The sequence below is a fragment of the Oncorhynchus keta genome, chromosome 37, assembly GCF_023373465.1.
Source record: "Oncorhynchus keta strain PuntledgeMale-10-30-2019 chromosome 37, Oket_V2, whole genome shotgun sequence".
NCBI lineage: Eukaryota > Metazoa > Chordata > Actinopteri > Salmoniformes > Salmonidae > Oncorhynchus > Oncorhynchus keta.
The window spans coordinates 20,916,434-20,930,421 of record NC_068457.1 but is presented as its reverse complement, the minus strand read 5'-3'; the positions used below and the strand labels follow the sequence as shown (position 1 = coordinate 20,930,421).

Below are 13,988 nucleotides of genomic sequence, written 5' to 3'. Positions count from 1 at the left end.
TTCCCTGAACAGCTGCATATCACAGGGGCTGTTCGATGCTAATGCAGAACGCCATAGGATGTTTTTGTGTTGGTTAAGGGCAGTCAGGTCTGGGGAGAACCAAGGGCTATATCTGTTCCTGGTTCTAAATTTCTTTAATGGGGCATGCTTATTTAAGATGGTTAGGAAGGCATTTTAAAAAAAAACAGGAATCCTCTACTGACGGGATGAGATCAATATCCTTCCAGGATACCCCGGCCAGGTCGATTAGAAAGGCCTGCTCGCTGAAGTGTTTCAGGGAGCATTTGACAGTGATGGGTGGAGGTCGTTTGACCGCTGACCCATTACGGATGAAGGTAATGAGGCAGTGATCGCTGAGATCTTGGTTGAAGACAGCAGAGGTGTATTTAGAGGGCAAGTTGGTTAGGATTATATCTATGAGGGTGCCCGTGTTTAAGGCTTTGGGGTGGTACCTGGTAGGTTCATTGATAATTTGTGTGAGATTGAGGGCATCAAGCTTAGATTGTAGGATGACTGGGGTGTTAAGCATGTTCCAGTTTAGGTCGCCTAGCATCACGAGCTCTGAAGATAGATGGGGGGCAATCAGTTCACATATGGTGTCCTGTGCACAGCTGGGGGCAGAGGGTGGTCTATAGCAGGCGGCAACGGTGAGAGACTTGTTTTTACAGACCTGGATAGTAGGACAGAACTCTGCAGGCTATCTTTGCAGTAGATTGCAACACTGCCCCCTTTGGCAGTTCTATCTTGTCTGAAAATGTTGTAGTTTGGGATGAAAATTTCAGAATTTTTGGTGGTCTTCCTAAGTCAGGATTCAGGCACAGCTAGAACATCTGGGTTGGCAGAGTGTGCTAAAGCAATGAATAAAACAAACTTAGGGAGGAGGCTTCTAATGTTGACATGCATGAAAACAAGGCTATTACGGTTACAGAAGTCATCAAAAGAGAGTGCCTGGGGAATAGGAGTAGAGCTAGGCACTGCAGGGCCTGGATTGACCTCTACATCGCCAGAGGAACAGAGGAGGAGTAGGATAAGGGTACAGCTAAAAGCAATAAGAATTGGTCGTCTGGAACAGAGAGCAAAAGGAGGTTTCTGGGGGTGATAAAATAGCTTCAAGGTATAATGTACAGACAAAGGTATGGTAGGATGTGAATACAGTGGAGGTAAACCTAGGCATTGAGTGATGATGAGAGAGATATTGTCTCTAGAAACATCATTTAAGCCAGGTGATGTCATCGCATGTGTGGGTGGTGGAACTGAAAGGTTGGATAAGGTATAGTGAGCAGGACTAGAGGCTCTACAGTGAAATAAGCCAATACACACTAACCAGAACGGCAATGGACAATGCATATTGACATTAAGGAGAGACATGCTTAGTCGAGTGATCAAAAGGGTCCAGTGAGTAGTGAGGTTGATTGGGGTCACGGCGATTTAGACAGCTAGCCGGGCCATTGGTAGCAAGCTAGCATAGGATGGAGGTCTGTTATTAGCCACCTTGTGCGTTTCCGTCTGTAGGAAAAAACAATAGATATAGTTATAGAGGCCCAGGAAAAGGAAAAAAAGATATAGATAACATAATAACATAATAATAATAATAATAACAAATAGCATAAAGAGATGTGTAGAAATATAATCATCCTCTGTGTCTGTAGATAATTTTCCCTTCATGTATTTGTCATGTCAGCCAGGCCAATCTTTTCAAAGTAACAATATCTAGTTGAGTAAAATAAGGAGTCTATGGCTTCATTCCTTGTTTCGTTTTAGACTTGTTACCTGGTAAATAACCAACAACCATCATGAGGAAACAGTCCATGTCAGGTGAGGAAACAGTCCATGTCAGGTGAGGAAACAGTCCATGTCAGGTGAGGAAACAGTCCATGTCAGGTGAGGAAACCGTCCATGTCAGGTGAGGAAACCGTCCATGTCAGGTGAGGAAACCGTCCACGTCAGGCGAGGAAACCGTCCATGTCAGGTGAGGAAACAGTCCATGTCAGGCGAGGAAACCGTCCATGTCAGGTGAGGTGAGGAAACAGTCCATGTCAGGTGAGGAAACAGTCCATGTCAGGTGAGGAAACAGTCCATGTCAGGTGAGGAAACAGTCCATGTCAGGTGAGGAAACAGTCCATGTCAGGTGAGGAAACAGTCCATGTCAGGTGAGGAAACAGTCCATGTCAGGTGAGGAAACAGTCCATGTCAGGTGAGGAAACAGTCCATGTCAGGTGAGGAAACAGTCCATGTCAGGTGAGGAAACAGTCCATGTCAGGTGAGGAAACAGTCCATGTCAGGTGAGGAAACAGTCCATGTCAGGTGAGGAAACAGTCCATGTCAGGTGAGGAAACAGTCCATGTCAGGTGAGGAAACCGTCCATGTCAGGTGAGGAAACAGTCCATGTCAGGTGAGGAAACAGTCCATGTCAGGTGAGGAAACAGTCCATGTCAGGTGAGGAAACCGTCCATGTCAGGTGAGGAAACAGTCCATGTCAGGTGAGGAAACAGTCCATGTCAGGTGAGGAAACAGTCCATGTCAGGTGAGGAAACCGTCCATGTCAGGTGAGGAAACCGTCCATGTCAGGTGAGGAAACAGTCCATGTCAGGTGAGGAAACCGTCCATGTCAGGTGAGGAAACAGTCCATGTCAGGTGAGGAAACAGTCCATGTCAGGTGAGGAAACAGTCCATGTCAGGTGAGGAAACAGTCCATGTCAGGTGAGGAAACAGTCCATGTCAGGTGAGGAAACAGTCCATGTCAGGTGAGGAAACAGTCCATGTCAGGTGAGGAAACCGTCCATGTCAGGTGAGGAAACCGTCCATGTCAGGTGAGGAAACAGTCCATGTCAGGTGAGGAAACAGTCCATGTCAGGTGAGGAAACCGTCCATGTCAGGTGAGGAAACAGTCCATGTCAGGTGAGGAAACAGTCCATGTCAGGTGAGGAAACCGTCCATGTCAGGTGAGGAAACCGTCCATGTCAGGTGAGGAAACAGTCCATGTCAGGTGAGGAAACCGTCCATGTCAGGTGAGGAAACAGTCCATGTCAGGTGAGGAAACAGTCCATGTCAGGTGAGGAAACAGTCCATGTCAGGTGAGGAAACAGTCCATGTCAGGTGAGGAAACCGTCCATGTCAGGTGAGGAAACCGTCCATGTCAGGTGAGGAAACCGTCCATGTCAGGTGAGGAAACCGTCCATGTCAGGTGAGGAAACCGTCCATGTAAGGTGAGGGAAACCGTCCATGTCAGGTGAGGAAACAGTCCATGTCAGGTGAGGAAACTGTCCATGTCAGGTGAGGAAACCGTCCATGTCAGGTGAGGAAACCGTCCATGTCAGGTGAGGAAACCGTCCATGTCAGGTGAGGAAACCGTCCATGTCAGGTGAGGAAACCGTCCATGTAAGGTGAGGAAACCGTCCATGTCAGGTGAGGAAACAGTCCATGTCAGGTGAGGAAACCGTCCATGTCAGGTGAGGAAACCGTCCATGTCAGGTGAGGAAACCGTCCATGTCAGGTGAGGAAACCGTCCATGTCAGGTGAGGAAACCGTCCATGTCAGGTGAGGAAACAGTCCATGTCAGGTGAGGAAACAGTCCATGTCAGGTGAGGAAACCGTCCATGTCAGGTGAGGAAACAGTCCATGTCAGGTGAGGAAACCGTCCATGTCAGGTGAGGAAACAGTCCATGTCAGGTGAGGAAACAGTCCATGTCAGGTGAGGAAACAGTCCATGTCAGGTGAGGAAACAGTCCATGTCAGGTGAGGAAACAGTCCATGTCAGGTGAGGAAACAGTCCATGTCAGGTGAGGAAACAGTCCATGTCAGCCTATCTCTAGTTGAGTTTTTTTTAAACAACGTTTTGTTCTGATTAAAAGACAATACAGAAAATTGCAGTAAACAGTGCCACGCTCAGGCAGAAAACTCAATGTTCTATTCTATATCTATTTGAAAACAATAAGTAGTTTTGTTGTGGTCACCAGGACATTTGAATAATTCAGGCAAACAACGCCACAGTAGGGCAGAAAAAACAGCATGTTCTATCAAAGTGAGTACAATTAGTTTCCATGGCTGTCACTTTGAAATACTATAACAGTAAATGAATAGGTGACATTCAACGCTATAAACCTTTCTCCAATACAATCGCATAGTTTACAGACCCACCGCGGGCCTTTGACAAAAACATCTTCGTGTAAAAAGGCCCACCATGGTCTGTTTTGTCAACGAGCTCATCGTATAACCAGGTAACTAGATGACTCCAATAGTTAAGGTAGTAAACGATGGCATGCTCTATTGCGAACTGTCTGGGACTCGTTGTTGTTTCCCTGTTTACTACTCAAATATATTTTACGTATTAAGTCAAACGAAATTAACTAAAATACACTGGTCTAAAATATATTAGCTACACAGAACCATGGCGGACCGACTGTAACATTATAGGCGTTTTGTGTTAAAATCCGTCCCCGTCCAACATGCCTGGCTCTGCCCACTATGGCGTGGTTTACGAAGCGCTCGCTGAAATAAGCGTTCGTATCGTCGTATTCCACCGGATCGAGTTATCTCATCACACCCGCAAGGTGTAAATTCTCTCGTAGCATAGGCTGACTAAAACTACCGGTAAACTGACTGTTTCAAATTGACAAAAGGCAATTGGAATTCCCAAAGTGCACGAGATGCAAGTAACACTAGATGTCAGCATAGTTCTACAATCCATGAAAACTGTTGTTCACTGGCTTGCCCTATTCCAATTCAAGCCCAGTTACCTACACCTGGGTACTTCTGGTAGATTGAGGAAAGGAAAGATATCAACACGTTCTGCCATATTGCTTTCATTTGTCCAATCCTTTCAGATCAGCAGGTATATAGGGCTCCGTTTTGAATCGGTCAGTGACTACAGTGTATGAGCTTGCCACCCTTAAGCACAGATCCAGGGTCCGTTTTGTACGGTGACCTAGCGTATAGGTTGAGCTAGGAAAAGCTGATCTGAAACCAGTATCATAAGTCAACTTATATGACTAATGTACTTATTTTTCTTACATCATCATAATTTATGAGAATGTCCTAATATGGAGTTTTGTGCCATTTAATGCCACACAATGAATGTAGCCTAGATGTCTATTTTGGCAGGAATTTTATAAGAACATTTTGTTACGTTTAGGATGTGCCTGAGAAAATGCCTGTGTTGATACTGATGAGAAGATGAAGAGTTTGTTTGAAGCTTATTTTAAGATATGACACCTCTGCACTGCTGAGGGAGTAGATACATACAAGGCCTGCTGGTTGGTTCATTTCGTCTTCTGAGACACACACAGTGAGACAAAGGAAAGAGTCTGACAACTAAACTGAAACCTGTACATTTTTCTCACAGTACATGTAGTAACAACACAATGGCCTGTACATTACCACTGGCATTCCTTGTCCTTCATGGATTTCTCTCTCTTTCAGCAGGTAAGACTCTCTCCCTCTATCCCCCACAAGCCTGTGGATTGGTTGAGGATGTTTAGTCTGTTTGTTTGTTTTTACAGTAAAAAAAGATGAGTAATTGTTTGATTAGTTATTTGAGAAGAGGATGTCTATTGATTTTAAATAGCATACTTTTCATTTAAATGATCATCAAATAGGGTCAATCTGGTAAATAAAAAGGTCTTATCTATTGATGGTCACATTCATGGATTGTTATTGAATCTGTACATTTGATCACAATTGATTTGAGCAATGTTAGGGAGAAAATGAACAATGACATGGGCATGAAAAATGACTTTGAAAATAAAATGTCTCTTCTGTGGTGCCTCTGTGTTATCTTGTAAATGTAACAATGTCATCTATTTTTTTAACAACTTCCTTTGCATGATTTGATATTGCAATTTTATCTCATTATTAGAATGATTTGTATGGATATTGTAAATGCTATTTAGATATTTTAAGATCATTATGTGGGACAAGACTTATTTCTTTACTTAAGTGTTTTTTTCCATGCCAATGTAATTTATTTGACTTCAATTACCATTGATATATAAATGTATAAGATATCGGTCATTTGACCAAGATGAACATCCTATTTACTCAAGGAGAAGGCTTAATCTGACCATCTGTCTATGAGATTGTCCCCAGATCGGCCATTTGTTTTAAAGAGGTCCTGTTATTTTAGTATCTATGGCATTTCAGACAGTTGTGGTTTTAGACATGTTCTGTTTCAAACACCCAGTACACAAAAACAGGAAGATTTAATAGAATGATCTGGGTTACTGTGGCTAACCAGCCAGTTGAACACATATTTTCATACAGTAGCATTATTTGAATTTGATCCAAGTTAAAAACACTTGGTAGAAGCTGTTTTAGAGCATATTTGCCTAGTCGTTGTCCTAACTGACAAATGATGAGAAACTAACAATGGACAATTGTACTTGAAATGAACTTATTTTACTTTGAAATGTAGCATGCATAATTGGTCATTTATACTGTAAATACGTGCTTGACCAAAAATGTAAATAATAAGATTTGAATTAGATCACATTTTCTAACTCTTTATTGACCCCAAAACGTAATAAAAGTATGTTACCGTCAGCAACAACAGAGAATTATTCTGATCTCTTTTCTTCTCTTCTATCACAGATTCATGCAATTATTATTTCCAACATGGATCTTTCTTCTCCATCCCTCTGAAATACACTGACTTGAGTTCGAAAGAAATAAACTGGAAACACAATGAAAAAGTTATATTAAAAAGAAAGAATGGAAAGTTCAAACCAGGCAAGCCTGAGGATATCTTAGATGATGGGTCTCTCCAACTCAAAGGCCTGGTGTCAGTAAACGAAGGTACTTATAAAGCAGAAGTGTTCAACAGCGATGGGAAAAGCATCAAAGAAGAGTCCTTCAGACTGTGTATGAAGGGTAAGTCTCTTTCTCTCTTTCCAACAATACAAGTACCGTATCCTCTCCTTTAGAGACACTGATGGCGGCCATTTTGTTTCTCTCCAGAAAAGGTCTCCAAGCCCTCAGTGCAATTCACCTGTTCTGATAAGGACGTCACCTTTACCTGTTTCTTGACCAACACTGAGGGAGTGACTTTCAAGTGGAGCAAGAACAGACAGCCTTTAAATGGGGAAAAAAATCCAACCTTGATCATCAATCTGAAACAACTGAAAGAGCCAGACACCTTCACCTGCTCTGCAGTCAATGAGGTCAGCGCGGAGACAAGTGACATCATCAAACCAACATGCAATGGTACAGTATGTTTTGAAGGGCTCAATTGCAATTCTCTGCGAATCTCTGTCTTTCTTTTTCTCTCTGTTTTCTTCTGTTTTCAGGAAAAAAGTGACTAATGTTTAAGGTTGGTGGCGCAACAAATAAAAAATACAAAGAAAGTAAAACATGTAATTTGTCTCTCGTTCTGCTCCACCCCTCATCCCCCACCCTCCTCTCAGCTGTCTCCAAATCGGGTGATCTGCGTTCACTGTTTGGTTTGGATTTCTGGACCATGGTGGGCATCCTGGCCGGGGGAGGGGGCTTGGTACTCCTCCTCATCATCATCACCTTGGTGTGCTGTTGCCTCAGCCGACGCAAGAGCCACATGCGCTTTGAAGGTAATCGCTTCAGACCAAAACTCAAATGTCTATGGCTATTGTGTTGGTGTTCTGTGCACAGAAACATTTATGGTGTCTACAGTATCTTTCTTTTGTTCCCTCCCTCATTTCATCTGTTCATTCTCCTTCACAGAGGAAAGAGAGTTGAGACTAGCCCCCCTGACCAAGACCCAGCATCCTTACCTCCCAGAGGGCCAGACAAAGCATCCTTCTCACCCAGAAGGCCAGAAGCAAAGGCAGAGACCCCCCGGTGGGGCCCCACCTGGTTCCACGGGCCCCAGGCCCACGGCCAGAGCCTCCAGCCAGGCTGCGCCCCAACCCAGAGCCCAGGCTCGAGAGAAGCCTCCACAGACACCAATGGATGATGATGAGGAGCAGCCCCCACCACTACCCCAGCCGAGGAAGAAAGGCTCTCACCCCGCCAGGCAATGAGTCTGGAAACAGGTTTCGCCTATATACTTTCTGAACCAAGGAAAGGAGTTCCAGCAGTCTACATGTTGTAGATGTTGAAAATGTTGTTATCTAAAGAATAGAATTGAAAAGGAAGGGAAAAATACCCACATAGTGTTCTTTTCTTCCAATGCCTTTTCAAAATTCTGTTTCATTGTTTTTATGTTGAGTTGTAGCCTACCTATCTATCCACCTCCTCTTGAAGTAGTGACCTTAACTTGATGTCTGTGTGGTTGTCAATAAAAACTAAATAACTACAGGCACATAGTCATTGATGGGCAACATTATTTGAAAATACTCAAATACACAGGAAATAAGTATTTCAAATACAAATAATTCAAATGCATATGTATTTGAACCCAGGTCTGATAGCTAACAATTGCAAGATGATAATAATAGTTCTGGAAATGTTTCCATTCACATCATTGTGCATTTGAGTCATTCTCTGTATTCACACCTCTGAGTAAAGCTCTCATGTAATCAATTGTTTTCTTGTTACATCGCTGAGGCCTCTTGGCGGAGGTTTTGGCACGGCACCAACGAATAGCATGCATGGAGCAAAGATGCTGAAAGCAACACTTAACTGAAGCCCTCGCTTCCACACATCTTACCTCCTTTTCCTGTGTGTGTGGGAGGGATATGATGCTGTGTGTGTGTGTGCGCATTTGCGTTTACTGAACTGCACATGACTGTTAACACAGGTTTTTGCACCCATTTTTTTTACAAGCATTTCGCTACTCTCCTGCAAGCATGTGTATGAGACCAATAAAATGTTATCTGAAAAAACCTCTCCATCACACACCTGTTCATTATATAAACCCTAGATGGCGCTTTGCTTCCATGTTCATTTAATCTGCTCGCATGCCTATTCAACAGTAATAGTGGAAGTGGGTGGGCCAGGGACCTACTTGTGGGCCATTAACGTTTTCCTTTGAATCACATTTAAACGAGTTAGTTGACAGAAATCTGAATATGTTCCTGAAAGACTTTGGCTGGGTCACTGACAGCGAGTAAACGTTTGGGAACCAGTTTGATGACAGACCGGCAGGAGTCACAATAAAGTTAACCGAACGTAGCAGGCGTAAGAGAAACGCCTGAACGGAGTTCCCACATCCAGGTTTTCAGCAGAAAAGGAAGCTAGGTTGAAAATAGCTGTATCCCTGATACACACTGAGGCTACAGTAAACTCAGGTTTATCACTCAGAGCCATGTTCGACAGTCTGAACTCTGACCCCTAAACAAATCACTTCCCGTCCCTGGGTTAAATCATTGTGCCCTTAGGCACATATCTAAGATCAACCTACTGCCTAAAACAAAGTGAAAAGGCTGTGGTTTGACCTTCAGTTTCCTGTCTGGGTTGTTAATATTGTAGTCAGTCACTTTCAGTTATTCACACTGAGGTACTAAGGCTTCAGCCTTCAGACAGAGACGTCATTCACATGCATTCAAAGTTAAAGATAGGTAAGGAGAAAATGGGTCAGAAAGACAAGAGACGTGTGTGGTCAGTCACTCTGTTGTGTGGCCCAGTATAAATAGAGGTCTGGGTGACTGTGTGTGTGATGTGACCGTGAGCCGATACATCCACCATTTGGCTTTGGGCACCTGCCAGCCGTGCGCCTGTCCCCAACACACACACTTGTTGCACACACTTAGACCCACAAACACACACCAACACCCAAATCAAATGTTATTCATCACATTCTTCGTAAACAACGGGTGTAGACTAACATTGAAATGCTTAGTTACACACACACACACACACACACACACACACACACACACACACACACACACACACACACACACACACACACACACACACACACACACACACACACACACACACACACACACACACACAGAGTCTTGTACAGCTAAACAAAAGTCCCATTCAAAATCCTATTTTCTCCAACCCTAAACCTAACCCGCACTTTGTAAACTATACCTACAGCAAATACAGTGGCAAGTCTTCAGAGGTGTCAGGTTATTCTGCAACCCAGTCCCAAAATCAATCCCCAGCACCAATCCCTATTAATTTGCTCACACACACAACATAAAAAATATATGGATTTAACTAGGCAAGTGAGTTAAGAACAAATTCTTATTTACAAAGACGGCCTACCCCAGCCAAAACCTAACCCAAATGACACTGGGCCATTTGCAGGACTCCCAATCACAGCCAGTTGTGATGCAGCATGCAATTGAACCAGGGTCTCTAGTGACACCTCTAAGACTGAGATGCAGTGCCTTAGACCGCTGCACCACTCAGGAGCCCAAAACATACACACACATTTATACTGACTCTACACACACACACTGACATGCAATCATCATATACTTTGCTGCTACTCTGTTTATCATATTTCCTGATACCTAGTCACCTTACCCCTATACCTTACCCCTACATCTATCATTCCAGTATCCCTGCATATTGTACATATGGTATTGGAACTGACCCTGTATACTGTATAGCTTACTTACTTCTTGTGTTCTTATTTCACGTGTTTTTGGTATACCTTGTGTTATTTTTAACACTAAATTGATATTGATTACTGCATTTTGTGGTTTAGAGCTTGCAAGAAAGGCATTTTACTGTACTTGTGCATATGACATTAAAGGGGAATTTCACTCAGAAACAAACTTTTGGTATTTTTTTCATTAGTCCACTGTTGATACGCTCCCAAAATGTTTTGCATGTCAGCAATCAAGTTTTCAAGATATTGAACTTTAAGAAAAAAAGTGTCTCCAGCCACATCATCATTCAACTAGTGGTTAGAGCTTTGGGCCAGTACCTGAAAGGTTGCTGGATCAAATCCCCGAGCTGACAAGGTATAAATCTGTCATTTCTGCCCCTGAAAAAGGCAGTAAAACAATTGTTCCCCATTAGGCTGTCAATAAGATTTTGATCTTAACTTTACATTTTTTTATTTAACCAGGTAAGCTAGTTGAGAACAAGTTCTCATTTACAACTGCGACCTGGCCAAGATAAAGCATAGCAGTGTGAACAGACAACAACACAGAGTTACACATGGAGTAAACAATTAACAAGTCAATAACACAGTAGAAAGAAAAAAATAGTCTATATACATTGTGTGCAAAAGGCATGAGGAGGTAAGCGAATAATTACAATTTTTCAGATTAACACTGGAGTGATGAATGATCAGATGGTCATGTGCAGGTAGAGATACTGGTGTGCAAAAGAGCAGAAAAGTAAATACATATAAACAGTATGGGGATGAGGTAGGTAAATTGGGTGGGCTATTTACCGATGGACTATGTACAGCTGCAGCGACTGACTTGCCTAGACAAATAAAGGTTAAAATAAAAAATCATGAGGCATGCCAATATATCTTCCAAACACCAGCTTCGAGGGCATTATCACTTTTATACAACGGATTACCAACATATTCAAATAATAATTTACATATTTTAATACAAATATATATTTTGATAAATTTATTCATACTATTTCATCCTTCCATCCACAAGATATAGTCCTGACGTAAATCCGGGGTTGCTACCCAAGCCGGCTGGTAGTTTGTATAATTGGTTTGGTCTTTCTGTTCTGTATCTATGTATGGCATGGTAGCCTAGTGGTTAGAGTGTTGGACTAGTAACCGAAAGGTTGCAAGTTCAAATCCCTGAGCTGACAAGGTACAAATCTGTCATCTGCTCCTAACCAGGCAGTTAACCCACTGTTCCTAGGCCATCATTGAAAATAAGAATTTGTTCTTAACTGACTTGCCTATTAAAATAAATGTCAATAGAAATTCACAAAAATTATGCTGATTCATGATTTCGACTGGCTGAGAAAAGGTGCCTGCCTGTCTGTCTCATCCCGACATGTTCATTACTATGCGACAACTGGAGAACTAATTTCAACATTGAAACAATATTGCAAATGTCGGAGAGACAGACAGCAAGGTTTGTACAAATCTCCGCTGTTGATAACTAAATGTTAGTCGAAAAGAAATGTGAGATAATATCTATATGCTTTTTATAGTGGAGATCATCTTTATAAATTGCCTGGCTGGGCGAATGAGACAGTGGATTGCGCAGTCAGATGGAACACAGTAAATAGGCACTTTAACATCATAGATGTAGCTTGTAGTAACTTGTGGAATAGACACCGGCTGGAATGCGGTTTTACCCAATCAGCATTCAGGATTAGACTCACCCTTGCATAATATCTTGACAACTTGACTGCTGACATGCCAGACATTTTAGGACTATATCAACAGTGGATTAATGAAAATATCATTTTTGAGTTAAATTCCCTTTAAAACTTGAAACTACACACCTCTTAGTGGCCCCTTGTAGATGTGAAATGATCTGACAGCATCATTTCAAAAGGCTAATACCCTGACTACACTCCTAGCTTTGCAAATAAATGTAGGAATCTATGTTAATCAATTATTGCACCCAGCAGTCTGCAATGCCAAGGGCTAAAATAGAAGTCATTCCTATTTCTGACGCAGATCTTGCTGAAAGTCCTGCCTCTCCCATATCCTCATTGGTTTATAGAAGCAGGTGCACACGTGCCATCTCCTCATTGGTTATACCCACATGGGTGATTGAAAGATTAAATGTTTTGCCGGTTGTCGTGGTAATACTATGAAAGTTCAGATGCAATCACTATATAAATTCTAAGATTGAAAAACCTGGAAGGAGGAGAGATGACTAGAAACGATTCGGTTGACCGTTTTATGTGTGGATTAATCCTCGGATTTCAGGTAAAATAACAACTCAATGTTTACATCCCAGGACAAATGAGCTAGCACCAGCAAGCTAGCTAAATAGGACAAATTGGCGAGCAAGTGCAAGCTAGCTAAATAGGACAAATTAGCTAGCAAGTGCAAGCTAACTAACTAAATTGCCATACATGTTTAATGCTTTTCGACCTGTCCCCAAATTAATGGCATTGGTTGAGTTTGTTTTTATATTTTAACCTGCGAATTGTGATCGCGTTTGGTGTAGGGGGACAAAATAAATGTGTGCATGATAGCGCCTGCGGTTTGGGTTCCGTGTAACGTAACACATACTGTATCGATGATGATGATATTCTGTAGGCCTATTATTCAGCTCTAAATAGCCACTAGTGAGACCACATGCGATGAGACTTGGGACAGAGCTACCTGTGAAAATCCCTCCGCTACTCCCCTCCTCCAAAAACTGACTTCCGGACACGGCAACGTTGTTCCCTCCCTCTCCAAAACCAAACCAGTGGACTTTCACTGTAGATGACAACGTCCATTTAACGGATATCCGAACGTCTACTCGCCAGTGTCGGTTCTCGTATTGGGGATTTCTGAGAGGTCGCCGGTGGTTAGGTTTTTGAACTAAAGGTCCGAGAGGACTCCTTTCACCCGTGGCTGATTTTAATGACAAAGGAACGAACTGGGAGTTAAAAAGACGCGAATTTGCAGGATGGAACATCTATCTCTTCTACTCTTCTACTACTTGTTTTCATCGATGGGTAAGTTATATTTGAAAAGGGGTTGTCAAACGGTCTAATAATATCGTCATAACGCGTGTGCTGTCGTTTAGTGGAACATATTAGATTGACATGTACACGCGGGCACGTTTTCACTTAACCTGAATCTCCATTGACAAAGCAATTAGTCAAATTAATTTAAAGGCAACGCTATCAACAGATTTTTACTGATCATGCTGTTTCTCCTAAATTAATGACATGACTGAGTTTTTCCAAAACGAACCTTTTTTTAATATATGAATAGATTTTCCCACGCCCAACTTCCTAGTTACATGTAGGCTACCGTGGTTGGTCACAGATGAGGGTGTGTGGCAATTTTCAATTTCAGCTCTTGAGCCTTAAATCCCAGTCGAAACTTTTAATCGTTCAATCAAAGGAGAACGAGCGAGATAATTGATGTCATTAAATTAATCAAAAGATAAGATGACAACCCTGACAATGGTCCAGTTACATGGAGGCACCATAACACGCGATTGGGTAGCCGTCCA

At 42.4% G+C, this 13,988-nt stretch overlaps 2 protein-coding genes across 3 annotated transcripts in view; both read left to right on the top strand.

Annotated features, from left to right (window-relative positions):
• Nucleotides 1-3,848: 3,848 nt before the first annotated feature.
• Nucleotides 3,849-8,794, top strand: LOC118375942 (T-cell surface antigen CD2-like). Of its 2 annotated transcripts, XM_035762588.2 has the most exons (6): nucleotides 3,849-4,021; nucleotides 5,342-5,421; nucleotides 6,586-6,864; nucleotides 6,952-7,197; nucleotides 7,398-7,556; nucleotides 7,690-8,794. In XM_035762588.2, exons 2-6 carry the CDS (start codon nucleotides 5,361-5,363, stop codon nucleotides 7,986-7,988), a joined length of 1,044 nt encoding a protein of 347 aa, XP_035618481.2. In that variant the 5' UTR covers nucleotides 3,849-4,021; nucleotides 5,342-5,360; the 3' UTR covers nucleotides 7,989-8,794. The 2 variants fall into 2 exon arrangements, with proteins under 2 accessions (XP_035618481.2, XP_035618483.2); XM_035762590.2 differs by lacking the exon at nucleotides 5,342-5,421.
• Nucleotides 8,795-13,160: 4,366 nt separating this feature from the next.
• LOC118375940 (prostaglandin F2 receptor negative regulator-like) overlaps nucleotides 13,161-13,988 on the top strand; it is a 54,736-nt gene continuing 53,908 nt past the window's right edge. The window contains exon 1 of the mRNA XM_052499555.1: nucleotides 13,161-13,482. Coding sequence (XP_052355515.1) covers nucleotides 13,434-13,482 — 49 coding nt within the window. The 5' untranslated portion in view covers nucleotides 13,161-13,433. The remainder of the gene's footprint in view (nucleotides 13,483-13,988) is intronic.